General features: G+C 50.7%; 10 protein-coding genes across 10 annotated transcripts; 5 read left to right on the top strand and 5 right to left on the bottom strand.

Moving 5' to 3' along the window:
* Window positions 1-1,297: 1,297 nt before the first annotated feature.
* On the bottom strand, window positions 1,298-2,816 carry BO88DRAFT_417169 (2,3-butanediol dehydrogenase; the record flags this gene model as incomplete). Its single annotated transcript, XM_025708295.1, has 6 exons — window positions 1,298-1,425; window positions 1,491-1,976; window positions 2,030-2,116; window positions 2,202-2,450; window positions 2,522-2,555; window positions 2,730-2,816. 6 exons carry the CDS (start codon window positions 2,814-2,816, stop codon window positions 1,298-1,300), a joined length of 1,071 nt encoding a protein of 356 aa, XP_025560616.1.
* Window positions 2,817-3,119: 303 nt separating this feature from the next.
* BO88DRAFT_406497 (putative cofactor for methionyl- and glutamyl-tRNA synthetases) lies at window positions 3,120-4,945 on the bottom strand. Its single transcript, XM_025707163.1, has one exon. It carries the CDS (start codon window positions 4,617-4,619, stop codon window positions 3,279-3,281), a length of 1,341 nt encoding a protein of 446 aa, XP_025560615.1. The 5' UTR covers window positions 4,620-4,945; the 3' UTR covers window positions 3,120-3,278.
* Window positions 4,946-5,280: 335 nt separating this feature from the next.
* Window positions 5,281-7,043, bottom strand: BO88DRAFT_87976 (pepsin-like aspartic protease). The gene is made up of 3 exons (XM_025713224.1): window positions 6,331-7,043; window positions 5,514-6,274; window positions 5,281-5,454 (listed from the first exon to the last, which is right to left on the bottom strand). The coding sequence occupies exons 1-3, from the start codon at window positions 6,711-6,713 to the stop codon at window positions 5,324-5,326; spliced, it is 1,275 nt and encodes a 424-aa protein (XP_025560614.1). The 5' UTR covers window positions 6,714-7,043; the 3' UTR covers window positions 5,281-5,323.
* A 1,576-nt stretch (window positions 7,044-8,619) lies between these two features.
* nbp35 (Fe-S cluster-binding ATPase) lies at window positions 8,620-10,103 on the bottom strand. Its single transcript, XM_025707162.1, has 3 exons — window positions 10,057-10,103; window positions 9,163-9,992; window positions 8,620-9,142 (listed from the first exon to the last, which is right to left on the bottom strand). Exons 1-3 carry the CDS (start codon window positions 10,085-10,087, stop codon window positions 8,945-8,947), a joined length of 1,059 nt encoding a protein of 352 aa, XP_025560613.1. The 5' UTR covers window positions 10,088-10,103; the 3' UTR covers window positions 8,620-8,944.
* A 2,434-nt stretch (window positions 10,104-12,537) lies between these two features.
* Window positions 12,538-15,640, top strand: BO88DRAFT_406493 (phosphatidylethanolamine N-methyltransferase). Its single transcript, XM_025707161.1, has 3 exons — window positions 12,538-15,108; window positions 15,176-15,266; window positions 15,341-15,640. The coding sequence occupies exons 1-3, from the start codon at window positions 13,028-13,030 to the stop codon at window positions 15,407-15,409; spliced, it is 2,241 nt and encodes a 746-aa protein (XP_025560612.1). The 5' UTR covers window positions 12,538-13,027; the 3' UTR covers window positions 15,410-15,640.
* Window positions 15,641-15,838: 198 nt separating this feature from the next.
* BO88DRAFT_417164 (uncharacterized protein) lies at window positions 15,839-16,141 on the top strand (the record flags this gene model as incomplete). Its single annotated transcript, XM_025708294.1, has 1 exon — window positions 15,839-16,141. One exon carries the CDS (start codon window positions 15,839-15,841, stop codon window positions 16,139-16,141), a length of 303 nt encoding a protein of 100 aa, XP_025560611.1.
* An 883-nt stretch (window positions 16,142-17,024) lies between these two features.
* On the top strand, window positions 17,025-18,363 carry BO88DRAFT_406491 (3' exoribonuclease family protein). Its single transcript, XM_025707160.1, has 2 exons — window positions 17,025-17,306; window positions 17,365-18,363. Exons 1-2 carry the CDS (start codon window positions 17,168-17,170, stop codon window positions 18,198-18,200), a joined length of 975 nt encoding a protein of 324 aa, XP_025560610.1. The 5' UTR covers window positions 17,025-17,167; the 3' UTR covers window positions 18,201-18,363.
* A 140-nt stretch (window positions 18,364-18,503) lies between these two features.
* BO88DRAFT_392382 (uncharacterized protein) lies at window positions 18,504-19,187 on the top strand (the record flags this gene model as incomplete). Its single annotated transcript, XM_025705056.1, has 2 exons — window positions 18,504-18,704; window positions 18,762-19,187. Exons 1-2 carry the CDS (start codon window positions 18,633-18,635, stop codon window positions 19,185-19,187), a joined length of 498 nt encoding a protein of 165 aa, XP_025560609.1. The 5' UTR covers window positions 18,504-18,632.
* A 1,998-nt stretch (window positions 19,188-21,185) lies between these two features.
* BO88DRAFT_427420 (uncharacterized protein) lies at window positions 21,186-22,234 on the bottom strand (the record flags this gene model as incomplete). The annotated part of the gene is made up of 6 exons (XM_025709011.1): window positions 21,186-21,248; window positions 21,293-21,351; window positions 21,655-21,734; window positions 21,780-21,834; window positions 21,887-21,995; window positions 22,097-22,234. The coding sequence occupies 6 exons, from the start codon at window positions 22,232-22,234 to the stop codon at window positions 21,186-21,188; spliced, it is 504 nt and encodes a 167-aa protein (XP_025560608.1).
* Window positions 22,235-22,386: 152 nt separating this feature from the next.
* On the top strand, window positions 22,387-24,749 carry BO88DRAFT_87671 (uncharacterized protein). Its single transcript, XM_025713222.1, has one exon. The coding sequence runs from the start codon at window positions 22,599-22,601 to the stop codon at window positions 24,651-24,653; it is 2,055 nt and encodes a 684-aa protein (XP_025560607.1). The 5' UTR covers window positions 22,387-22,598; the 3' UTR covers window positions 24,654-24,749.
* Window positions 24,750-24,812: the final 63 nt, after the last annotated feature.

The following is a 24,812-nucleotide window of genomic DNA, read 5'->3' as shown; positions in this document are numbered from 1 at the left end:
TCGAACGCATGTTCCTTCTGCAGACTAGTATAGACACTAAGCCGAACTAAGTAGAAGTAACTAATGACTGGGATATGTCCGTTGTGCTTGTGCTTGTGTTTGAATTTGAGTCGAAGGGAAGGACACAATAAAAGGGTAAGCAAGGATGAAGGGTTTAAGTGCGCGTGATGAACGAATACTACATAGATAGATGAGGATGAGTTGCGTTATCTCCGAGGTGAAGGGTGGGGAGATCTCGGAGGTAAGTCATTCACTACTACTTGATAGCTTAATATATTAAAGGTGGAATACTGAATAGGGGACGATATTACTTAATTGTGTGATACTATGCTGTGTGTCTGTGTTAGGGGCAATAGTTGGAGTGGCGACGAGGTCTAGACTACAGTAAGTTCCTAGTAGGAAGTCCCCTTTAATTGCCGAAATCCCGATCATTGTTACTAACTACACACTAAGCTTACTAGATATTGGGATATATGACACCTCGATTCGACTAACTATCCATCGGGAATAGCACGAACTGACAGGGCCGGCCGGCATCTCCAATTGTCCAGAACGAACTGGCGTCGGGGTGAACCATCCCCGCTGAATCAGGCGGAGTGGAGTCATCCAACTATCTCACTAGTTAACAAACTAGTTGACGTCTGACGGACGGGTTTGCCCGCTGGACGCTGCTCCTGCATCGAACTACTTGGGGATGGATGAGGTTATACGAGAAATCGACCCCGCCCCGGCAGAGTCGCGCGGGAATAGCACTGCTTGGCACCACCAACCGTTCCGAAAGACTGGACAGCGTGCTGTCGTGGTTGCACTTGCCATCCCTGTTCAGTCTCTCGTATTCATTATTCCACACACGTGTTGGACGTCAAAGGTACAGTAGCGTATAATCCCCCGCCTCGCTTCGCCTCCTCTCCAGAGGACTTCCTTCTTCCCATGGATACTGAGAGACAACACTGCAGGGATCCATTCTACAACACAATAACTAGCGCCGTATTCCCCCCTCCCCGGGCGGACCAGTCTACGACACGGGGTGCCCGGATTAAGAAGTGCCTTGGCATTGCTGACACGTCTGCTTCTGCTGGTCTCGGCATTGCAAGAAAACTGGCTGTGCTGCGCCTTCAAGAAGTACGCCAATCCTCGGGTGAGAGGGAAGATGTGCATGGTATGGATGTTGTCATGTATAACACGGGCTAAAATGCAAGTAACAACACACGTATCTGGATTTGGACCACGTCGTGCAACACACCGCCAGCCGCAGCTGATCAATACTCGTCCCACTCGCCCTGGATGTCTCGGACTTTCATGCCGAAATGTCCACCAAGATCTTGATCTGGTTGTCTCGGCCGTGGATTAAGGATTTGAAGCCTTTTTCGACTATGTCTTCCATGCGGATTTTACTGGTGATTAAGGCCCGAGGGTTGAGTTTGCCTGTGTTCAGTCAGCTTCGGTATAACGTGTGAATGGTCAAGCATGGCTGGCTGGCAGTCACGTACCTGACCACATAGCGTCGATGACGGCCTCGAATTCTCCGTCTTCATATATCACCGACCCTACCACGTGCTTCTCGCCTAGTACCACGTCAAATGCATCGATTGCTGGCTTGTCGCTCCAGAGAGAAAGAATCGTCATTGTGCCCCGTGCCCGGATCCCTTTCAAAGCGGTATCCAGTCCTGCTTGCACAGCAGAGCATTCAAATGCTATATCAGCTCCGGCATTGCCCGTCATTGCACGCACCGTGGCCACAACATCCTCTGTCCGGGGGTCAATAACACGCGTAGCACCCAAAGAGCTGGCAAGCTCTCTCCGCTGCGACGCGACCTCCACAACGACAATGTTTTCCACGCCACGGGCCTTGAGAACCAGAAGTACCGCAAGTCCAATGGGTCCAGCACCCACCACCAGCGCCGTACGAGCATGATCATTCTGAATAGAAGATCGATTGACTGCATGCCATGCCACAGTCAACGGCTCAACCAGCGCTACACAATCAGCACCATATCCCATATCGAATAGTAAGAGATGATCAACTCACCCCCAAGGTCCAACTCAAACCCGTCCGGCAACCTCACAGCCCTATCCTCCTTGACAACAACATAATCCGACAATCCCCCAGCACTACCTGCACATAATCAGCCAATCTTCAAATAGACACCACTCTACACCAGCCACCATAACAAGAAAAGAGAAAGAATGATAGAACATACCACTAAACCCCACAAACCCCAAATTATCACAACAATTCACCCAACCCCCGAGACAAGCCGCACACCCGCCATCAAACAGATTCGGCTTAATAGCCACATTATCCCCCACATGGAGACGAGTGACTCCGTCCCCTACTTCTATAACAGTCCCGCTGAACTCGTGACCTAGTGTCACGGGGATCTTCTCCCCCGTTATGGGGTGCGTATTGCTCGGGATGGTCGACGGGCCGTGGAGGTATTCGTGGATGTCTTTCGTTTTTATCAGTCTGTGTTGCTAAGTGCCGAATAACATAGTGAGTAAATGTAGGTGTCGAACGTACCACTACCACATATACCCACGAAAGCAGGTCTGATCTAGTATCAACAATATTAGTTTATCATATTATATCAATAAGAGTGTACCAAGTCAGTAGAGTTAAGATAATAGATCATGCAAAACCCAACACAACAAGGGTATTATTATAATACTACCAGATATATAGCCAAATAATAGCTAATGAAATGAACAAGATAGTAAGTAAGACAAACCTTCACCTCACCCACCCCGCACGACCCGGGTTCCTGGATCTCCTCAACTCGGATATCGCCTCGGCCGTGGTATCGGACTGCTCGCATGGTTATATTGAATGTATCCTTCTTATGGAAATGACTAATGTATGGTGCTGGAGAGTTTTTCTGTGGATAATGGTATGTATGTATTATACTATGGATGATACTGGCAAGGAAGATGGAAGAGAAATATGAATGGTCCTGAAGGTGGTACAAGTTTGATGATTATGTTCCGGTAGCGGGAGATTTCCGCGATGTTTGGGTACGTTCTCGGAGGGGGTGTAAACGGTAAACTTGGCAGGTATCGTTGTGAGGGGTAAGCTTAAAACCGATGGTTGAAATTAAGGTTATGGTATAGAGATAGTATGTATCGATAATTCATTCCCATTCCTCGTCTAACTTGCAATGGCGCTATCAATCATAACTGGCTATTTACGTTTTTGATTAGAGCAGCCCCTCTTTTTTCCCCATTTCATCTGGTTCAAAACTGCTTTTTATATCTGCCCCCTCTCCGAGTCAATTATTCCCTTACCGGACAGCCGCACCCTTCAGGGTCTTGACTGTGCAAAGGCCACCGGACTGCGTCTTCAGCTTACCCAGAGCGGGCTTGCCTTCCTGGCCCTGCACGGCAGGAACGGCGCTCATCTCAAAGGCAACCTCGAGGGCATCGGTGGTGGTGAATCCAGGCTGGTAGGTCTCCCAGACCTTCTTCTTGGGGTTGAGCACCTTCTCGGGCTCACCCTCGGTCCAGCCCTCGAAGCACACGCGCTCACCGGCAGGGGCATCGGCAGGAGGCGAAACGAGCTCGACGGGTCCAGCGTGCGAGTCCTCGCCCTCAGCCACGCGGGGAGAGGCGGCCAAGACCATGGCGCAGGACTTGATGCCACGCATGGTGACGGGCTTCAGGTTGCAGACGGCGACGATCTTGCGGTTCTGCATCTCCTCCAGGGGAATCAGACCGTTCAGACCGGAGCACACAGTGCGGACGGTCTTGCCGGTGGCCTCATCCAGAGAGGTGTTCTCGGTGCCCGGGGCGTCACCGCAGTCGATGGTCGAGACGTAGAGGGAGTCGGCGTTGGGGTGGTTGACGGCACGAAGAATGTGACCGACACGGAGGTCAATGACGGAGGGAGACGGGGGAGCAGCAGGGGCGGGCGCAGCCTTGGCCGGCTTCTCCTTCTTTTCCTTCTTCTCCTTCTTGGGCTTGCCCTCGGGCTTACCAGCAGCAGCGGCGTCACCCTTAGCACCATCGGCCTTGGCCGCAGCCTCGGGCTTGCCCTGTCCGACAACGAGGGGCTTACCAGCAGCCTCGGCGGGCTTCTGAGCAGCGGCCTTCTCCTTCTTCTTGCGCTCCTTCTCCTCCTTGGGGTCGACGGGCTTGGGCACGAAGCGGACGTCGTTCACGTCAATGGTGACCTTCTCCTCGTCGGGGATCTGGAGAGCGAAAATGCGGCTGTTCTGAACGAAGTCAACGTGACGGACGATGTGGTGGTAGCCCTGCTCGCCGGTACGCTCCTCGGGGGTCCATTTCTCGACGAGAGGAGCGACGAGAGCGTAGACGGCGATATCAGCCACGGAGGGCTTCGCACCGAGCAGGGTTGTGCGGGTGGCGAGGTGAGAGTTCAGCTGGGCGAGGATGGTCGAGACGACGGGCTTGTCATCCTTGCTGAGAGCGGTCTGCAGACCGGAGATGGTAGCCAGCCATTGCTTGACGTCGGCCTCTTCGGCGACGGAAAAGCTAGTCTGCGGGAAGATTTTGGGGGTGGCCGTGTGAAGGTCGGGCTCCGTAGCGTCGGGGGAGACGGCGGTAGGGTAGGAGCGGTAGAGGAGGGACAGGAGGGAGGACTCGGGGGCAGAGTTGATGGCCATTTTTGCGAATGGGCGACCGGCAGGCTGGAGGAAGAGGAGGAGGGACGACGAGGTTGTGAACAAAAGAGGAGGGGCAGGATTGAATCCTACGCAGTCACGGTGATTCAGCGGTCGAGCGAACCGCGGGGTTCTTCTGCTGGCGACCCGCAGAAGTGCCCCCGTTGGCCTGAGGAGCGTCACCTTGGTCGCTGCTAACACAAGATCCCTGACTGAGAGGGATCTTGTTTATTGGGTGAATTAAGGGGTTTAGATTAGATGATTTTTCTTTACAAGCTGAGTGATAATGCTAGCGACCAATTGAGGAGTACTCGGACTCTCCGTCTGCATTCACTGTCAATATTTTTTTTCTTTCCTTTTTCCCCCTTCTCCCTTTCCGGGCTGATCGCCCAAAACCGTTTAGGGCTGTTGGCTTACTCAGCAATGCAAGTGCTTCTGATCTACGAAATAGTTACATTTTCCGCAACAAATCTGTTTCGTTTGCACAGCTATTTCAGCAATGACTCTATTTCCTCTTGCCGATATGGCATATTAATCTTGCAAATATGTAAAATGAATTGTAACTACAGCCACGCGACTCCCGCCTTGACTCGCAGACCCAAGGCAAAGCAATGCACGTGAGCAACTGTCCATCCATCTGCCCACGTAGGATACAGTCCAAATCTCAGCCGATATTATTACACGCGGGGAAATTACAGAAAAGGAAACTAGTTCTTGGGGGAGGCAACACCAAGAGAGGGTCCACGCATGTCAAAGACGACAAAGAAGGCCTTCAAGAAAGTGTCACCAAGAATCTGCAGCGAGGTCTTGCCGTTGGATTGAATGCCGCCAAAGCACACTAACCAGCAAAATCAGTCAATCATGTTCAATCAAGTATATTCAGTGAGGGCAGCTTACAGGCCTGTCCGGTGGTGGTGTTGGTTCCAACCTTGGAGAAGTTGATCAGGTTGCCGGGGATCGTGGCCAGGCTCGACTCGCCGAGAACCAGGGAGAAGCTGGGGAGAGTGGTGTTGCAGGGGTAGATGTAGCCACCGGCACTGCCCACGTACACCGAGTTGGGAACTTGCGCGTAGTAGGCAGTAACCACGTCGTCATCCAACAGCATAAGGGAGGTACCGGTGTCCGCGATCGAGGTGTTGACGCTTCCAATGTCCTTCAGCTCTCCGTCTGCCACGGAATACTTAGGGGTGGAGAACTGCCAGTATCCGTTCGATGAGTCCACACTGACGTTGGCAATGTTGCCCTGGTACTTGTTCTTGTCGATCGTGCCAAACTCGTACTCGCCCACTCCGTCGGACTTGAGCGAGGCGGTCATGACGGGCTCGTCCAGACTGGATGCGACGTTGGCGAAGAACGTCTTTTGCGCCTCCGGCTTGATGGTGTTGATGGAGGAAAAGCCCAACCCGACCAGGCCGTTGGAGTTCGTGTCGTCGATGAATGACTGGGATACCTTGTTGGGGACACCGAAGGCTTGCTTGTCGACAACGGCGCCGCCAATGTTGACAGTATCCGTTCCGACAGGGCCAGAGGCGTACGAGTCGTCACCATACGAGACATCAAAGGTGTATCCATCCATCTTCTTGAAGGTCGAGGAGTTTGAAGGGTTGTACTCTGTGTGTCCCGTCAAGGTTTCGTTGAGATTCGTGTCAAGCACCCAACTGTAATATAACGTTAATCATTGTACCAAAACGTAGACAGCTGCAGTAAGACTTACAAGTCAGAAGAACCAGTGTCAAAGGTCATGACGACCTTCTGGCCGCCGATGAGCACAGGCGAAACGAACTCGGCATCGCTCTCGACCGAAGTAGCACTGACAGCGCCAGTCTGATCAGGCTCCGAAACCTCGCTTCCAGCAGCAGCGTGGCTTGTGGTAATGGGCTTAAAGTCTGCCAGATCAATGTTGAAACTGCTGGGAGCTATTCCATACTTCCGGTATGCTTTGCGGAGAGCAGCGGGCCCATGCAGAGCACCGGTTCCACGACGGGCCCGTTCAACCTTGAAGGAGCGTGCTTTATGCTGGTTTGACGGACCATGGGGTAAAGAGAGGACGCCGTAGCTGAAGCAAATGGCAACAATGAGAGACTGGAGGAGCTGCATGGTGGCTCACTCTGGATATGATGTCGACAGGCGGACTATAAAAAAAAAAAAGAGGGGATAGGGCCCGACAAGTTTCAGAACAAAACAATTCGAAAACAAAGAACGTATTAAGTAGTTTGAGAATTGAGAAATAGAATCCTTTCCAGAAGGATTGAGTTCTTAAAAAGGGGAAGCAGTATGGGGGCCAAAGTCCTGACTTAGCCTGGTATACTGTGATGTTACGAGGCTGAGTGAACCAACTGGCGGAGCAACGAACAGACCAGACCAAGAGAGAGAGAAAGTAGTAGCGCTCAGCCCAACAAAGCCCAGCAGATGAGAAAGTAAATGACAGCGGAAACAGAAATGAAAGAACACTAAGGTTAACGAACTAGAAGAGAAATGTAAACAAAAAGGGGAAAGAAGTGCAGTCTATAAAAGGGCAGCAAGTCGAAAAGGAAAAAGTTCGGAGAGGCATTATTCACCGTCGAGCGACTTTTAGCAGGCCCTACTATAGTTGATTCGCCCAAGACACCAAGACTTTTGCACTCTACATTGATCCACCCAGCACGGAGGCTGGAGGGGTGGCATTGTTCCAACTAGCTGGACCAGTCTGGTCCCAAAAGCCCAGCGGTGGAATCATCAACCAATCCTGGATGATCCAGGCCCAGTTAGCCTGGATTCATGGGGGAAAACCCAGGGGATATCCATCTTCATTTGCCTGACACCAGCGGGGAGTGGGAGGAGAAAGAAAGTGGGTTCAACTTGGATCTTCCGCTTGTGCTGCTGCAGAAAACTCTATATTTTCTTCTGTTCACAGTAGCAGAGAGCGCATGGGACATGAGGAACCTGCCTTTGACAGGCGACTGGCCTCTTTTCCTTGACAGCGACCGGGGCGAGCGAGTCCCTGAGTGGCTCCTGGTGAAACAGTCTAACCGCCAGGGCCAGGGGTCATCGGCCAATCACCAGTGAAAAACATCATGAAACACCAGCGTGCCTCGAAAGCGGTTCCCGTGGATAAACTTTGAGTTAGGCGTGTTACAAAGTCCAGCGTGGGACGCCGGCTTTTTCCCACCGGCTGCCCTGCCATTGAGCCACTCGGCATTAATGTTCAGGCAGCAGCAGCAACAGTGCACAAGGTACGCTGCATCGGCGTGGCTCCAGTCCACATAAGAATCTCGAATCCCGAGTACGTCAATGGACGAGTCATGCATGCGTGGCTAAACATTTCGCAATTGTGCCCACGTACACAGTAGTAGATCGATCTGAACAGCAGGATTCTTACTCAGCCCTGGAAAGCCGCGTACGTAGGCAGTCGAGTTTTTGGTAGTGTTCATCATTGCCCAAGAGAAGTTCAAGAAATTGGACGAATGGATGTCCGACAACACAGTTGGAGGATAGACTTTCTGTTTGCCCAGCGGTTACTAGTTTCTTGGTTAACCCGTTAACCTGCCAGGCAAAGAAAGCGTGACACAAGACTACTTAGTGCATCATCTATCTAATCGGCTACTCCAGGGGGAAGGTTGATCTTGAACCCATCTAGGTAGTAGCAGCAATAATTTTGTATGTTTAGAAATGCTACTTATCTTTCTCGGCATTATCGAAGGCCTCATCAAGATCCAATAACACTTAAGACAAGAGTAGCACCCTGATTGTTCAACCTCGGGCCAACCCCCCGTTGCGGATCTTCATCAGCGGATTTCCGTCTCCCTCAAACAGAGCCAAGCAAACGGTGAGATGGAAATGGTCCGATGGATGGCTCGGCGGGGATTCACCTTGCAATCTGCCAAGCACCCTTTTTCAGGCCCATACTTTCCCACTTGGCGGGCGGTCCGGCAGTTTCTGGTCGCCAAGCTGTCTAGCAAGTAAATATGACTGATGGAATGGGTGGACTTCATTATCATGTTACATAGTACACTTCATGTTTGTATCTCGTTTCTATCTATAGGATCGACAGCAGCAACTTCCTTCGCTTTGGTCTAGGGCTTAGTGAGCACTAATAACGTAAGTCGGTAGTTGGTTATTAACTGCTAGTCATTTGCAATAAACACACGAACTCCTATCCGTGAACACGGGTTCTTTCTCCCCCGCGCAGCCCCCAAGCTAGGTGTATCTCGCCCCCAATGGTGTAAGCGAAGACTACGAAGAGTGCCTTGGGGCAGTACGAAAATAGTAAAGAAAAGGAGAAGCGATGGGAAAGGTCGAGCGGGAAACAAAGAACGGTTTAAAGATCTGGTATCTAAATGACTTCTTGGTCAAAAATGCCCGAAACACCCACAAATGAAAAGACCTCGGCTTGCTATCCCAATGCTGAACGCCCGTGAAATCAGATCGACCATCATATATATGATAAGAATCACTCCGCCACATCTTCCGGCAAAACATCGTTGGGATCCTCTCCAATCATCCCAGCAACCGAGCGGACGACTTTTTTGATCGCAATCGATGCTGGGCTGTCAGGATAATGATCCACGAAGCTCTCGCCATAATCACATGCCATTCCCACCCGGGGGTCAAGAGGCACAGCGCCCAGGAAAGGAATGCCCATCTTCTTGGCGAGTCGCTTTCCGCCCCCGGTGGTAGCCCGGAAGATCTGGGTCTTAGTGTTGCACGACCCGCACACAAAGCCAGACATGTTCTCGACTAGCCCCAGGATGCGAATGCCTGCCTTGCGGCAAAAGTCAATTTCCTTCCTGACGTCGAGCAACGAGACCTCCTGCGGGGTAGTGACAACCACTGCGCCATCTACGCCAGACTCCTTAAGAAGAGAGTTGACGGACAGATGCTCGTCTGACGTCCCCGGAGGTGTGTCGATGACCAAGTAATCCATCTCACCCCAATCCACGTCCTTCAGAAATTGTTTAATGAGTCCGTTCTTCTTCGGCCCTCTCCAAATAACCGCATCGTCGCGATTGGGCAGCATGAACTGCACGCTCATCGTGGCTAAATTGTCCGTCACCCACACCGGACTCCAGCCTGCATTGCTCACGTGGATTGTCTCCGCCTCGACACCCATCATTTTTGGTATCGACGGCCCGCAGATATCGGTATCCATTACACCCACAGTCGATTCGGGGTTTGCGGCGAATGCGTGGGAGAGTAGAGATGTGAATGTAGATTTTCCAACGCCGCCTTTGCCAGAGAGTACGAGGATTTTGTGTCGTATTTGCGATAGTCGCTCGGTGATGATGGGGATATCGGGGTCGGGGCCTTTGGGCGCAGATGCGCAGATCGATTGATTGGGGCACCCCGCACAGGCATCGCCTTTGCCTGCTTGTTCAGACTCGGGTCCAGGGCAATGTTCTTCTCAGATATTAGTAAACTGATCATATGCTAGACAAATATGCCTGCTTCATATCTGACATACCTGGCTCGGGAGCCACCAGATTCGGGGCCATCTTCGACCGCGCCTCGAGATAGGCCGCGGTCGGCTCCTCGAGAGAAGGTGCCATCTGAGATTTCAATCTCTGATATATCCTCTTTGGTCTGCTATTCGGTGAGACCACCACAAATACTGAACAATCAGTCACCAAAAAGTTGTTATTGTGTGTGATAAAAGCTGAATGCAGTCTGACAAGAAAAGTGGCGGCGTGACCGCGGGCGGGATGCTTGATAAGCAACACATGACAAACGCTGCAGTGGCGATTGGCGCGGGGTTCGTTTCGATCGCAGCGGTGTCGGAGAGAGCGGCGATAAGATCCATTGCTTGCTACCCATGCCAGGAACAAATCTCAAAGCAAACAAGCTCTTTGCATAATCTTAGATCTAAGTTGTGTATGGAAAAATAATCCTATCGCATCGTTAAATTTTGAATGCATGTTTGGGATCAATACACTGATCCTAGTGAGCATGGATGCTATGCTTCCAATCATCCTTTCGACTCGAAGCGACACCCTACCATACTGCTCGTTCAGTGAGACACTATTTGCAGTATAGAGTGTTATAATATATGCAGTAGACTATAAACATCACTATGCTTGTCGAAATTGGCAAATAACGTTTACCCATACTATTCAGATGCCAGACAGACGCTGTCTCTACTATCTCTAATATTATGGCAAGTTCGCCGACTCGCAGTCAGAATGCCAACCAGACAGGCCGACACGAGAGGGGCAACCTGATTTCAATCTGCTGTCGGGAGGGGTAACGCGGAAAATTCATGCAGTGTCAGAACTTTAACGAGGTTCAACAATGCTCACAACCCGGTTGCGCCATATTACCATATTTTCCCTATTGATCAAGGACCAGGTTCTCATATATGATCCTCAAAGGACATTGCCCACATGAAGCATGCATGGGTAGCACAGTATAGAAATACATCCGCAGTATTCTGCTACCAAGCGGGTAACTTTCCATGCGAGCCAGAAATGTCACCATATGTGCATTGAAAGGAGAAATAACACCTCGCGTAGTCCTGTCAATCAGTTTCTATCCTGGGATAGTCAGAAGACGGCAGTACTGCACGACTTTTCTAAGATGAGGGGAAGAGATGCATCTCTCGTGGAGCCAATATCGTTCGGAATGAGTGCGTTGGCCATAGGGAGTGCTCATTGTCCGCATGCGCCACCAGGTACAGATTTAGTTGCATCGACCTTGGTTTTCAATCAAGGTACACACCATCCTGGGTATTCATAATATTCTATTGATGGAAAGAAACAATTGATTCAATCTTCCAATGGGTCCGTGATCAATGAGCAGGCGCAGTTGCCGCCATTAGAAATCTATGTCCAATACCAAAGTGTGCATGCGATGGCCCGGAATGCCTGGAGCGAGGGAGGGGAGCTGCTTCCCGAAAGCCAGTTTCTAGGATGTGGCTGCATCATTAACGGGCCAGCAGCCAGCAGGTGCAGACTGGAATGATGCGGTATTCCGCATATGTCCGTGATCGACGATATCTGGTGTGGGAGAGAAGTTTTACCCTTTCTTCCGAATCGTGTACCAAGGACCAGAATCTGGTAGTGCGCAGCGATCCAATCTGCGGTGGGTAAAGTGGGCAAGCCGTCGGACCCTGGGATGTTGAGATCCATTACTTCTCTTCCATTCCAGCCCATTCTTCCCAAGAAAGCGTGCCGGGCAAGCGTCATAACTGGCGTCAGTTGGACTGCTTGAGAGTCCGGGTCTTTCCCCAGGCAGTGCACGGGGGCCCACACTTAAACAGTGCTAACCGACAAAAGTGGGCACTTGGGGAGGAGATGTCGCTGCTGTCTCATATTGCTCGCTAGTCCTAACCCCAACGCTTTGCCAGAATAAATACGTGGACGGGCCTCTGCCTTTCCCCTTTGCTGGTTACTTACACTCAACCATTAAGCATTTAGACCTTGGTTGTGTGCTGTTTTCCGCTTCACCTCTTGGACACCATTCCCAGCGATCTCGAGGGATTCCCCAATGCGGCTTGGTGACTCAGAATTGAGAAGCACGGACCAATCATAGTTACCCTGACGCTTTAAATACGGCCTGCCCCCAGCACCTCTGTCACATGCTTTTCTCTCGACTGTGCGCTTTTTTTCATTCCTTACCCTTAACCACTTCTCGGTAAACAGTCATGGATCGAGGCCTCTCAACAGGCACTCATATCGGGGATGATGGACTTCGCGAGAGGTTTCAGTCCTCTCAGTCCGACTCATCCCTGGGCGCTGGTGCACTCACTGCTGCCGGTGAGGTCGAAGCCAAGGATGGGACAAGCCAGAACAAGAAAACCTTTGGCAGGACCCCTGATGGTACAGGTAGGCATTCCATTGAGTCTTGCGTTGAGCCTGGTTGGTATCAGAGATCCTGTTATCATTCAATGATGGCGGACTTCTACGTTATAGTGGCGGAAGTTGGCGGCTAATTTACCTCATTGCTTCTTAGTGTTCACGGTGCCCCAAACCCACGACATGGTCTCTCAACTCCTGTCGCCTTCGGAACCTAAGAATTTGTCCGATGTGATAGTTCTGGCTATACTGGGAGCCCACATCCTCTTATTGTGGTGGCTCCCGGACTTTGCCAAAATACCTGTGTTTGCGGTCATCTACCTCTTCTGGCGTGCAGCTTACAATGCCGGAATAGGATGGCTTTTGCATAATCAGTCCCACCACAAGACCCTTGTGCGCTGGGCAGAAAAGACAAGGATCTTTGTGAACCCCTCTACTAACCAGAATCCGCACCCTAAGGTGTATAACTTGCTCAAGCGGGAATTGGAGACTAAGATCCCTACAGACTATTCCTTTGAAGAAGCTCCGATTGAGTACAACACTTGGCTTGTCTTTAGACGCTTGGTGGACTTGATCTTGATGTGCGACTTTACGTCATATTGTCTCTTTGCTATAGCATGTAGCCACCATCCTGTGGGTGAGAGCATGTTGATGACAGTCTCGCGTTGGTCGGCCGGCATTGTGCTCGTCCTGTTCAACCTTTGGGTCAAACTAGACGCACACCGCGTGGTTAAAGACTATGCTTGGTACTGGGGAGACTTTTTCTACCTCATCGACCAAGAGTTGACGTTCGATGGCGTCTTCGAAATGGCCCCTCACCCCATGTATTCGGTCGGATACGCCGGGTATTACGGTATCTCATTGATGGCGGCCAGCTACAAAGTACTCTTCATATCCATAATCGCCCATGCAGCTCAATTCGCCTTTTTGGTGTTTGTCGAAAACCCGCACATCGACAAGACGTACAACCCTCCTCCACCGCGGAAGCGTATGACCGAACAAGACTCTGTATCTACATCATCCCAGGCCACTGAGCCTTCCGTTGCCTCAGCGTCAACCGATGAGCCACTGCCCCAAGCGACAACATCCCCAAGCGGCCCACCTCCTTCAGTTCACAATCTCCTGGGTTTCAACAACTTGGATCTGTATCGGATAACGGATACATCATCAATCCTGATCCAGCTACTCGTATTTGCACTGACCGTTCTGACGCCCTCAACACCCCGATACCAATTCCTCTTTGTGGCTAATGCCGCGGTATGGAGACTGGTGTTTTCGGTGGGCATTGGATACCTTTTGACCGAGCAATCCGACTGTAAAGCGTGGACCCGTCATTTTCTTAAGTATGGTGAATCACCTAATGAGGCCTGGAACCAGTGGAAAGGCACTTATCATCTGAGTATGATTATGTGCTATGCTAGTTTCATTGCTGCCGTATGGAAAATGTACACGCTGCCCGCTGACTGGGGCTACGGTCTGGTCTTGCTCCGTCATGTTCTGGGCGCAGGGCTCATTAGCTTGCAAATCTGGACCTCCGCCAGCATCTACGAGTCTCTCGGGGAGTTTGGCTGGTTCTATGGGGACTTCTTCTTCGAAGGGGCCCATAAGTTAACGTATAACGGTATCTATCGCTTCCTGAACAATCCTGAACGGGTGCTGGGTCTGGCGGGCGTCTGGGGCGCTGTCTTGATCACAAGTAGTGGCGCAATTACATTCCTGGCCCTCTTGAGCCACATTCTAAGTATGGCTTTCATCCAATTCGTGGAGCGCCCGCACATGCAGAAGCTGTATGGCCGAAGCCTGCGACAGGATGCGGGGCTGGTCAAGAGCCTGAAGCGGACCCTGCCCCCCACTCTCCGTCAGCTTCATGGAAGCGTGGACAAGATCTTCGATGATTCTTTCGAGTTTATCGAGGATCTGATCGACACCGCTCGCCCTAAACTAGCTGCCGGCGTCAATACTTTCGTCAAGGACACTACCGCACTATTCCAGACATATCCCGCACGTGTGACCATCTCCCGCATTGATGAGGACCTCGCTGGCTTGGACTCCCGGGACTATGCCCTGGAAGTCGAAGGCACTGATTCCTCCTCTATCGAGGAGTGCGATAAGAGTACTGGTAGAGAAGGTGCCAACGCTCGTGTGCCCCTCGACAGACGAGGCGACCTGAAGAACCTGGTCTTCGAATACGGCTCCCCGATCAAAGTCAAATGGACCGCTCCTCTGAACCACAGCAAGAAGGATTGGATCAGCCTGTACCGAGTCACGGACAATACCTCGCGTGAAGTCTCTCGCGTCTCCTCTCAAGGAAGATGGGTCGCCACGAACGAGGGCTTCTACGACAACCTCACCTGCGAGAAGGGCATCGTAACCAGCGACATTGTCACCCAAAACAGTGAGCATCGCGACGTCGCCACCGGCGAAGTCATCTTCTCGGGCGACAAGCTCTTCTGGACTCAAGGTGTCTTCGAGTTCCGTTATCACCACAATGGCAAACACAATGTCATGGCGATTTCTCGTCCCTTCGAGATCCGTATCCGGCGCTTCGATGAAGAGTCCTTCGAAGATAACCAGGCGTCTGTCGAAAAGAGCCTTCTCCCTGTTGTCCGCAACTGCTTCGATCGTGACCCAGAAATTGCCCCCGAAACTGTGGAAGAGCAGTTCGGTAGCCTTGTAGAGCGTGACGGCAAATTCGCTAAGAGAGTCGTCTTTGCTGTACATCAGATGTGAGTGACTATTTTACCAATAGTTCCAGCGGCCAATATTCAGTGTGCTAATTTATATATTACCTAGGTTCGGTATCGAATTCGCCCCTGAAGTTGTCCGAGCTGATGGGACTGTTCGGAACCTCGCTTGGAGGATCTGTAACGCGAAGCGGGTTTTGGTGAGTATTTTCACTTTCACATATCAACCCCTTTTCTTTGGTTACGAAAGGCTAATAGGTTATGTTTATACTAGGCTCCTTATAGCATGACCAGAGATGGTGCTACAACACCCACTGAGGCTCACGAGAAGGATGAGGAATGAGGAGTGTTTCTTACTGACTTGGGGGTTGTTGAATGATGCGCTGTTGCGACTCTGCCTGCTTATTTATCCCAGTTTCTCTTTCGCGGATCGAGACTCGATCGGCAGATGTATTACAGGAGTAAGAGACTATTTGTGTAGTTGCATGGTGCTGCAGAAAGTCCAACATGGGATTACAAATGATAAACAAGTGTAAATAAAACTTCACCATACATGTGGCTATTCCACTTCTCTGTTACTTTTTACTATTGTCTATACGGAACTTTAGTTATAGGTGTAGGTATATGGAAGACAAGTATTGGTATCAAGATGAGAGAAGATATCATTATTACTACTAGCTATAATAAGGCGGACGAGACGAGAGAAAGTCTGCAGGCAGACGAGAAAGTCAGCTCACGATCCACTCGAGAATGTGGTTCTGAGATATAGGGCATGGACTCTATTCCAAGAAGAATAGAGTATATGGAAGGATCAGCCAAGCCGGGTAATTCATCCCTTCCCCTGCCAGTTCCGATCCCCCGTCAAGCCATCCAAAACGAACGACGAGGCGGGAAAAAGGCCCTGACACAAGTCAGGCACAACAAACATACCGACGCCGACAATGCGGACGACAACGATATAGCCTACCTCTCCAGGACTCCACAACCTTCCTCCCTTGAACGCCTGCACATCTTCCCGAGGGAGGATAGCGAGCGTAAGGTCCAGTATAAGGGAGATGGAAAAGTAGATCGTTGAAGTCATATGCATGACATTGTTGGATGATGCAGGCCCGAGGGGCGGTTCTCCAAGAAGGAGATCATTGAATGGATTGACTTGTTGTCATCATCGACGTGTGGGTTTGTTGTGTTTATGGTTGTGTGTAATCGAAAGTTATAAGCATACCTCTTCTGATGAGTCCTGGATTGTGTAGCTCGGTGTGTGCCAATGGCACTTATGAATTTACAATTTCCTAGAGAAGTCTTGAGAGCTGTCAGTAAGATTGTTGACTGAAAGCAATGAGTGGAACAAGTAGTGAGGTTTGTCCAATTGGTTCAGGAGTTTTTGGTAAGGTATTTTGTTTTCTTCAAGGTTTTTGCAGAAGCAGAACTGAAAAAAATGTTTCTCATCATTGGATGATGGTTGAGGCCTGGAGGGCTGTGGGAGGGGAAAGAGGGTGGCATACCAATTAGTTTACAATGGCGGATTGGAGGTGATATAGCTCTAGCTATTATCCTATTATCTTAAAGCAATGTCAGCAAAGCTACTCAACCAGACATGGAAGAGAAAACACGAGGCAATTGTAGTGCATAATCAGATGGTGATGCATGTTTGTTCAAGGCCCATTTGTTTGTCGCCAGAACTGAAAGATTTTTGGATCTTGTTCATCAAGCAATGATAGGAAGGAAGTGAAGAAGTGGGAAAGACTCACATTATACTAGTTAGTAACAAATTGCCAATGAAGGCAGACTTGGAATAATTGAAGTCTCAACATAAAAGACTTGCTGCTTTTCGCAAACAATCAAGCTTGTGTGGTGCGGGAAAAGAAGAGAAAGGAAAGGCGCGAGTCGAAGCGAAGAAAAGGAAAAATGGACGAGGAAAAAGAAAGGGCCGAATTCCGCGCTGCCCGCCTTGCAAACCATGCAAACTTCCCTCAAAATTGTAGATGACCGCTTCTGGACATCGACAGCAGCTCTGCTTGGCCATCCAAGTTTCTGACCCAAATCTTTGTCTCGCTTCCTCAATCGCTTGTCGCGCTGGTACGAGGATGCCAAGTCATGTGTAATGACTGACAGACGAAGAATCAATGGGCCGCCTAGCGGCACGAGGCCGGCCGTTTTCGCCTCATCTCTCAAGTCCGCTTCTAGCATTTCTACCGGCAGACCACGACGTCAAAGGCAGCCGGATGAGCTTCGCAAGATCTGTAAGAGCAACTACGATTCTTGTTGGATGATACTATGGCTAACCTACTTTCGCTCCAGTCCTGAAGACAGGTCTCATCCCTTCGGCATCTGGTTCCGCCTATCTTGAATTCGAACCCTCCGCATCACTTGCTGCTGCACGCTCAAACCCCCAATCCCTGATTCCTCCTTCCTCGGCATTGAAGCTTGCCTGTACAGTTCATGGCCCTAAGCCCCTGCCGCGCTCGGCTAGCTTTTCGCCCAACGTCGTCCTTACGACACATGTGAAGTATGCGCCGTTTGCTGCCCGCCAAAGAAAAGGGCATATCCGCGATGCTAGCGAACGGGACCTCGGTGTGCACCTAGAGACGGCGCTTAGGGGAGTAATTGTTGCTGAGCGCTGGCCGAAGAGTGGCCTCGATATCACAATCACCATACTGGAAGCAGAAGATGATCGCTGGTGGGGCGATGCACCCGACTCGCATGATGCTCCTTGGGGAATGATGAATGTGTTGGCTGGTTGCATTACCGCTGCGTCTGCGGCAATTGCTGATGCTCGAATTGACTGCCTTGATCTTGTAGCTGGTGGTGTGGCTGCCATCGTCTCCGACGAGTCAGCAGAGGGTGAAACATCTACTCCTAAGCTGATGCTCGATACGGACCCAGCTGAGCACAAGTCTATTCTGTCTGCTTGTGTCGTCGCCTACATGCCCTCTAGAGATGAAATCACGGAATTATGGCTCAAGGGCGATCATTCTAAGGCATCATTAGGCACTACTGATCAGAGTCTGAACCATGAATCTCTCATTGATGGGGCAGTGAATGCAGCTCGGGGTGCCCACACAGTGCTTGCAGAAGCTGTGAAGGAGTCTGCAGAGAGGTTTGCTGGTTTATCCACTGGGGCAAACACGGTGTAATTGTGATCCCGATTTGTGCACATGTGGCGTTGTTCAATATCATATATCCTTCACATTTTAGCACCTAATACAATGCGCTCCCACTATGCCTCCCTTTCCACCAACCTCTAATAACTTCGTATATCCTCGTGCTGTGCGGTTTTATCTGCGAACAGCCATCCATGGCCATTCCACGGCGACGATGTCACTGTTTGGTGAATCAGTTACTAAGGGAATCACGTCTCTTCATCTTTTCATCTTGTGGTCTTCTATATATTCTATAAATTCTTCCTCCCCTCCCTCTCTTCTTCTCTCTCTCTCTCAACCAACCTTCTTCTACAACCCTCTCAACCGGACCAACCAAGGTGTTCGTCAAGTCAAGTCATACCACCTTGTCTCTCTACATAACACTCCCAATACCTCATCCTCAACTGCTCTTTATCGGCCGTAATAATGACTAAGCCTAATCCCAACGACACTATCGTGTTCCTATACATGTGCCTCCTGTATTCTGACTTCAGGGTTGTAAGTCTCCCTTCTACTTGGTGCTCATCTTCCCTCACACATTAACATGCCCATCAGGTCGACTGGAAGGCTCTCAGCGAGGCCACCAACCTCAACAATGGGGCCGCGCGCATGCGTTACCACCGTCTGAAGAAGAACCTTGATGCCGTCATCAAGAATGGCAAATATGACTTGAGCATCGGTTCCGCCACCACCCCGACCAAGAAGCATGCTTTGGATATGATAACTGCTACCGACAAAGAAAGCAGTGTTGAGCCTAACAGCCCCACCATCGAACACTCTAGTGGAGTCGTTAGCATCGCCAATCTCCTTAACCCGGCATCCCCCAAGCGCAAGATGGCGGATGAGGTTGATGATGACTCCGAAGCCTCAACCATCATCGATACCAGCTTCCGCTTCATGCCCATCTACACTCCTGTTACGCGTTCCCCCAGCTCTCAGGGTCTGCAGCCGGCCGCGAAGAAGGCTAAGAAGGAGGAGTGAGGGATTGGTGTTCATTGCTTGCTTGCTCACCATATGGGAGCTCAAAGAGTCGGTTTGAATTTTAGTTTGCGGAGATGTGACCGGCTCCTTTTTCGTTTTTCTGTCTCTTGTTTTCTTCCTTGCTTGGGGAGTTACTGGTAGGTTAACTGAATCTGGACGGAAATCGGGCGTTGGGGCGTTTGTATATATTATATCTCGGGCCTTTCTCGGTTGTTGCTGAGATGGGACTGGTTTCCAAGTGCCCTTAGTTGAATGAAGGATTTCTCGTCATACGTCGGATTTTTTCAATTCTAGACGGGGAGCGTAGGCTAAGAGCGTAGTAAGCTAAGAGGCATTGTTAGTACGTGCCTTGGTCTATATCTGAGGTTTAGGTGGACTCTCATTCGTGTTAGTGGGCCTCCCAGTCCGCGTAGATATAACTGCTGTATTTACCATTGAGAATCCCAGAAGCTTAGGAGTCCGCCATAGTATGATAAGATCTCTATTACATGCTGAATATAGCTGTGCTGCAGAATGTGTTTAACGAACACCGGTATCAGGGTATATTATATACCTTAATAATCCCCGTCCTATACGCAAGAGCGATAAAGCACTGAAGATGGCTGGGTTTACGAATGTAACCATGTGAGTCGTTCGTAGATAAAGTGTGTGCCATCTTGGTTCTCACTGGACTGTGTGTATACACTATACAGAGCGGAGGCCAGATATAGTAAGCTTAGTTATAGGCATGCACAGCATGGATTCCACCTACTACCTGGCTTAAGGGAAGACTATATAATGCATGAAATAAAACGCCACATGTAGATTAACGCAATCTCACAATGCCACTTACAATGCTAATTGTCCTCCCCCACCACCTTGAAGCACGTACATATAACAGAGAATCATATGATCATATGATCTTGGGATATACTTTGGTGCAAACCACATAATCACCGCCATCAGGAACAGGGCCCTTGTACTAAAATAGTCGATCGATTGAGGGGCAGAAGTGAAGCGTGGATGATAATCAATCCCAGTGCGTTAGCGTCCATCAATCACATTTGTGTGATCGGAGCCGACAACTCTAGTAGGTTAGTGGTCCGGTTTAAGCATCATTTAGGCGCAATTGTAAGGGCCACTTTTTTTTGTTTTTTGTTCTCGATATTAGGTACGGTCTAGATAGGTCGGATTTTCTTGCGTGTCTGCCCCCGTCTAGTCTAGTTGAAATCATATCTCCGTTTAAAACTAACCTAAGGCTGAGTGGAGCTGTCGGAGGTAAAAAATGAATAATATATATGCAGGGTATGCAGTAGATGAGATTTGAGAGGTGTGAGTACGTGTGTAGGGGAGATTGACAATATCAATTATGGATACCTTGTTTATTATCGTGCGGGTATACTTTCATATCCCAGCTCCGAGGAAAAGGAGTCCATGGATGACTATATGGTCCATGGATCAATTTTTCCACTATTGAACGAGGTTTCAGTTCAGTTCAGGATAGCCATAGAATTGGATACTTCTGAATGGCCTCCGTAGACATAACAAGTACAAGTACTAAGCATAAAAGTTCATCGGGGGGCAGTTGGCAGTATCAACTCCCGGCCGCCGGGGATAATTCCCAGCGAGGAAAGGTCTCGTCCGGCGGGTGTCCCCCGTGATTGGCTCCAGTCCCCTAACCTGTTTTTGCGGCGTTTGTCTTGTTCGGCCTTGGAATGGTCTCTCTTCCTTGTCAACTTTCAATTTTCTCCATCTCCAACTCCCAGAGTCTCCATCACCCTATCCCACCCAGTCTCCAGTCTTTTCCGCCATGATCGCATCTTTCGATTTCCCAAGCAAGCATGGAGCTATCGCGCTTCGGCGTTTCAGCCCCTGAGATGCGCGATCTTGCTCCATTCCCCTCAATCTAAGAGGATGGTTCCATCTCCGATGCATGGTTCATAGTCATTTAAACTTCCCAAGCTTGCTCGTGGTGAGCCCCCTGCGGCTTCCACTTTCCAGCGATAAACAGAAAAACAATCAAAAGAGGGGCATGTGTGATGAGAACACCGAGAGTGGAACAGCTAATTTTAAAAAATGTTCCTGTCACAAAAGCAAAATAGGGATCCAACGTCGTCGTGTCAAACGGCACTGTCACATTCCTCCGTTAGTGCTGGGCTTCCAATAGCGGCCCAGGGTCGGGCATCTAAGTTACTAACATGACCTGCCCCTGTCAATCGATACGGTGAATGGGGCGGGTTTTACCATAGTACACGCCCGGGATATGCTGATGCTCGGCTCGAACGAGGCCTTTCCGCTTAGTGACCGGGTCGTGGTTCGCTGTCGGTGGACGATCAACTACCCGATAGGTGCAAGGGCACGTTCATCCTCTCCGCGCTAATTTCATAGGTGTTCGTGTGCTCCATTCCGCGCGAATTCTCGGCTTCTGACTGGTGCGCGCAGTCGGTTTGTCCATGGCCCTAAGCCGTCAACTCTTCGTCCCATGAACTCTGTACCTCCTCGACCCCGACCCACTCCGCTGTCGGCCGGCCTATGGTTACCGTATGTGCCTGGTAAATAACGTCAGGTCTGGATCTTTTGCTAATATTGGCATGATGGCGGTACTAGCTCGACCGCACGTCGTGCAGATCCAATTTCGACGCCTTCGCTGTCAGGTGGACTCGGGATTCTAGGTTTATGCATAGTGGGTATGAGGACGTTAGGGCTTTCCTCTGCTGCACGTTCTACACAGTCGCCAGTCAGCACAGCTGCTTCGATTGTGTGCTGGGCACTGGCCGCTGGAATTCCACAATGGCCACGAGGAGGGGGTCCCTGTAACTCGTATAAGCACTTCAGACCGCGCCATTTAACTAGGGCAGACAGCTATCGCAGAGCCATGGTCTTCGAGTGTGACCGGCGCAATGCGCATCTAGCTCGCAATTTCTTTTCACTGGTCCCCTCCCGTCCGCCGGCTCAGCCCCATCTTGTCTTGATGGATTACGGAGACCTGGACCACTTCTACCCCTGATACAGGCACGAACAATTATCGGATCTGCGAACCGGGCAGCTATCCCACGTAGACGATCCATTCTTTGTTCATCGATGCTGCTTTTCCCTTCTCTCAGCTTCCTCTCTCTCCCTCTCCCTCTCCCCGTCATTCTTCCTTCCCATCACTCCTTCATCCTCTCGAGTACGGAGTGCTCTTGTGTTCAGCGACTTCGTTATGAGTTAGACGTTATCATGACAGCAGCTCTAGATTACATTCCTTTCCTACATTCATCATCTCCGATCTGATCGTCATCGTCATCCCTCGAGAAGCTCGTATTCTCTCATCCGAAAGTCTCGTCGCATTGTTACCATAAACATACCTCCGCACGCACTTGAGCGTTGCCACACACATCACAGCCATACCAAATCTATCCATATGGTTTAGCTGCAGCTGGTGACACCATTATGGTTGCCTTCAAGCGATTCTTCCATGCGGAGAAATCTTCGCCGGCAGCTTTGGACGGCCAAGAAGCTCGGGCAGGCAGCGTAGGAGGCGATGATCGCGGCTTGCCCAACATGAAGACAACACGGCGCATGGCCGGGGAAGTGCATTACCAGACGCCTGCAGAGCAGTGTGAAGTAACGCACAATCAGATGCAGTCAAGGCCCCTATCCTCTCGTTCGCATGCGCCTCCATCTCGGGCATCGACTCGCCCTCCGGGGAAGGTCACCCGGCACGTCGATCTGCTTGATGCTTTGTTCTCCTCGCACCGGTATCACATCCAAAGCAGCAACACTTTGTCACCGATCACACCATACAACGAAGACATAGCCGAACGGAACATGGCTCCCTTCTTAAGAGGACTGGCGCTCAAAAACGCCTACTCGCGTCCGGTCTCAGGTCTGTATCAGGAAGACGTAGCAGACCGGAATATCTCGAGTAGAGGCAGCAGTCGCTCCATTCCCCACAGTACTAGCTCGCGCTCTCAAGCTACACCATCTCGTTCCCGGCAGGGCTCACAGAGGTATGTAGACAATACTAGGGATCGTCCGCATTCACGGGGGAAAAGCACGCGGTTGGTGCGGTCAACCTCTCCGGAGAGTTCGGTCTCTGTACCTCAATTGCGTACTGAGGAGCGCCCTGGCTCTTCGAGGGAAGACGCCTTTCAGAGAAGCTCCCTGCGATCTCAGCGGTCTGCCCCTGACTTGCTGGCTGAACGGAACAATGCGCTTAGGGAAGAATCCGTTTCGAGTTCAAATGGATTCTTGGGCATCCCTCCTGCTCACAAACAAGGCGACAAGTGGAGCAATACGCCCCTACCTGATAGCCCAACACTACCACTATCTATGGGCAGTGACAGTACGAGCGAGACTGAATCCTTTCAGGATAAACAGAGCACTCCTCCAGCATCCCCTCGTCAAGGAAGCAAGAAGAACATCCGAGACCTTTCTATAAACACAAAGCTAGCAGCTCGAGGAAGTCCAACTACGAAAATTGCACATCGGGCGATACAGCCGCCTACTCCCAGTGCTGTCGATCCCAAGCAAGCTCCTAGCATTGCGGAGGTTATGAACAGCCCTCTCCCTGTGGGAACACCAACGTCCATCACCTCCATGCCTCCGTCCAATGACAAAGTTATCGAGATTATGGACATGTTCAGGCAGGCATTTGTCTCAACCCAAGAGGTCACACCACACCCTACCTTTGAGAGTCTTCAAGATGCTATTGTCAGGGAGATCAATTCTCACGAGGCCTTTCAGCGCATTTCCTTCCCCACTGAACCCTCACTCACTCCTTCGCCGTCTCAGGAATCCTTTGATAGGGCTCCTCATGTGCCATTGTGCCCCGCGCCTGGTCTGGAACGGAGCCTCTCCTCAAAGGAAGGACAGTTCTCGAAACTCATCCGCAAAAGCTCCTTCAAAAAGCACAAGAGAACTCCTGAGCAGCGCAGAAGCATCTCCACGAGCGTGCCCGTGACGACTCTCCGGGCCACACAGACAACAAGTCGGCGAAGGCACACTGATGCTCCTCTCCCCTCCCCAGGCGTTCTCGGTAACAGGGAGACGAAGCAGCAAAAAATGGAGAGCCCTCCCGAGGAAATGACCTACATGGATCTACTTCAATCGTTCCGCCAACCTCCAAGCAACACAGGCCGGGCTGTATCCATGAGAACCAACTCGTCCCATGGCAACCTAACGAACATCAGCGGTGCCCCATCAGTCCTCCGCATGCGCGCACAAGCCTCCCCAGTTAGAATTAGCCAGATCAGCTACTCAGAAGACGACAGCGACGACGAAGAAATCATCCAACTACCCAGCGTTGGCGGGACACCGCACGTCTGCATCCAGGGTGTCGATCAAAACAACGTCACCTACATGGCTAGAAACACGACTCCGCGCAACGCCTACCGCCTCATGAATTGGCCACGGAAATCAAGTCCCAATGCGTACAGCAAAACCACAATTTCCAACGAGCGGATCCCTTCCCGAACTTCGTCCAGAAATGGACAGCAGTTCTAGGTGACCGCACTGGGTGCAGACTCGTTGAATGTTGCTTTCTTGCTAATGCTTCACTCTCTTGATACCCCTATTTGACAATGATACCCCTCGCCGTGTTCCCAAAAGATAACAGCACCATCACGTCCACTCCCGTTCACAACCTATAATCGTTAATTCGCT

Source organism: Aspergillus vadensis (genome assembly GCF_003184925.1).
Source record: "Aspergillus vadensis CBS 113365 unplaced genomic scaffold BO88scaffold_19, whole genome shotgun sequence".
Taxonomy (NCBI): domain Eukaryota; kingdom Fungi; phylum Ascomycota; class Eurotiomycetes; order Eurotiales; family Aspergillaceae; genus Aspergillus; species Aspergillus vadensis.
This window is presented reverse-complemented; position numbering and strand designations above follow the sequence as displayed.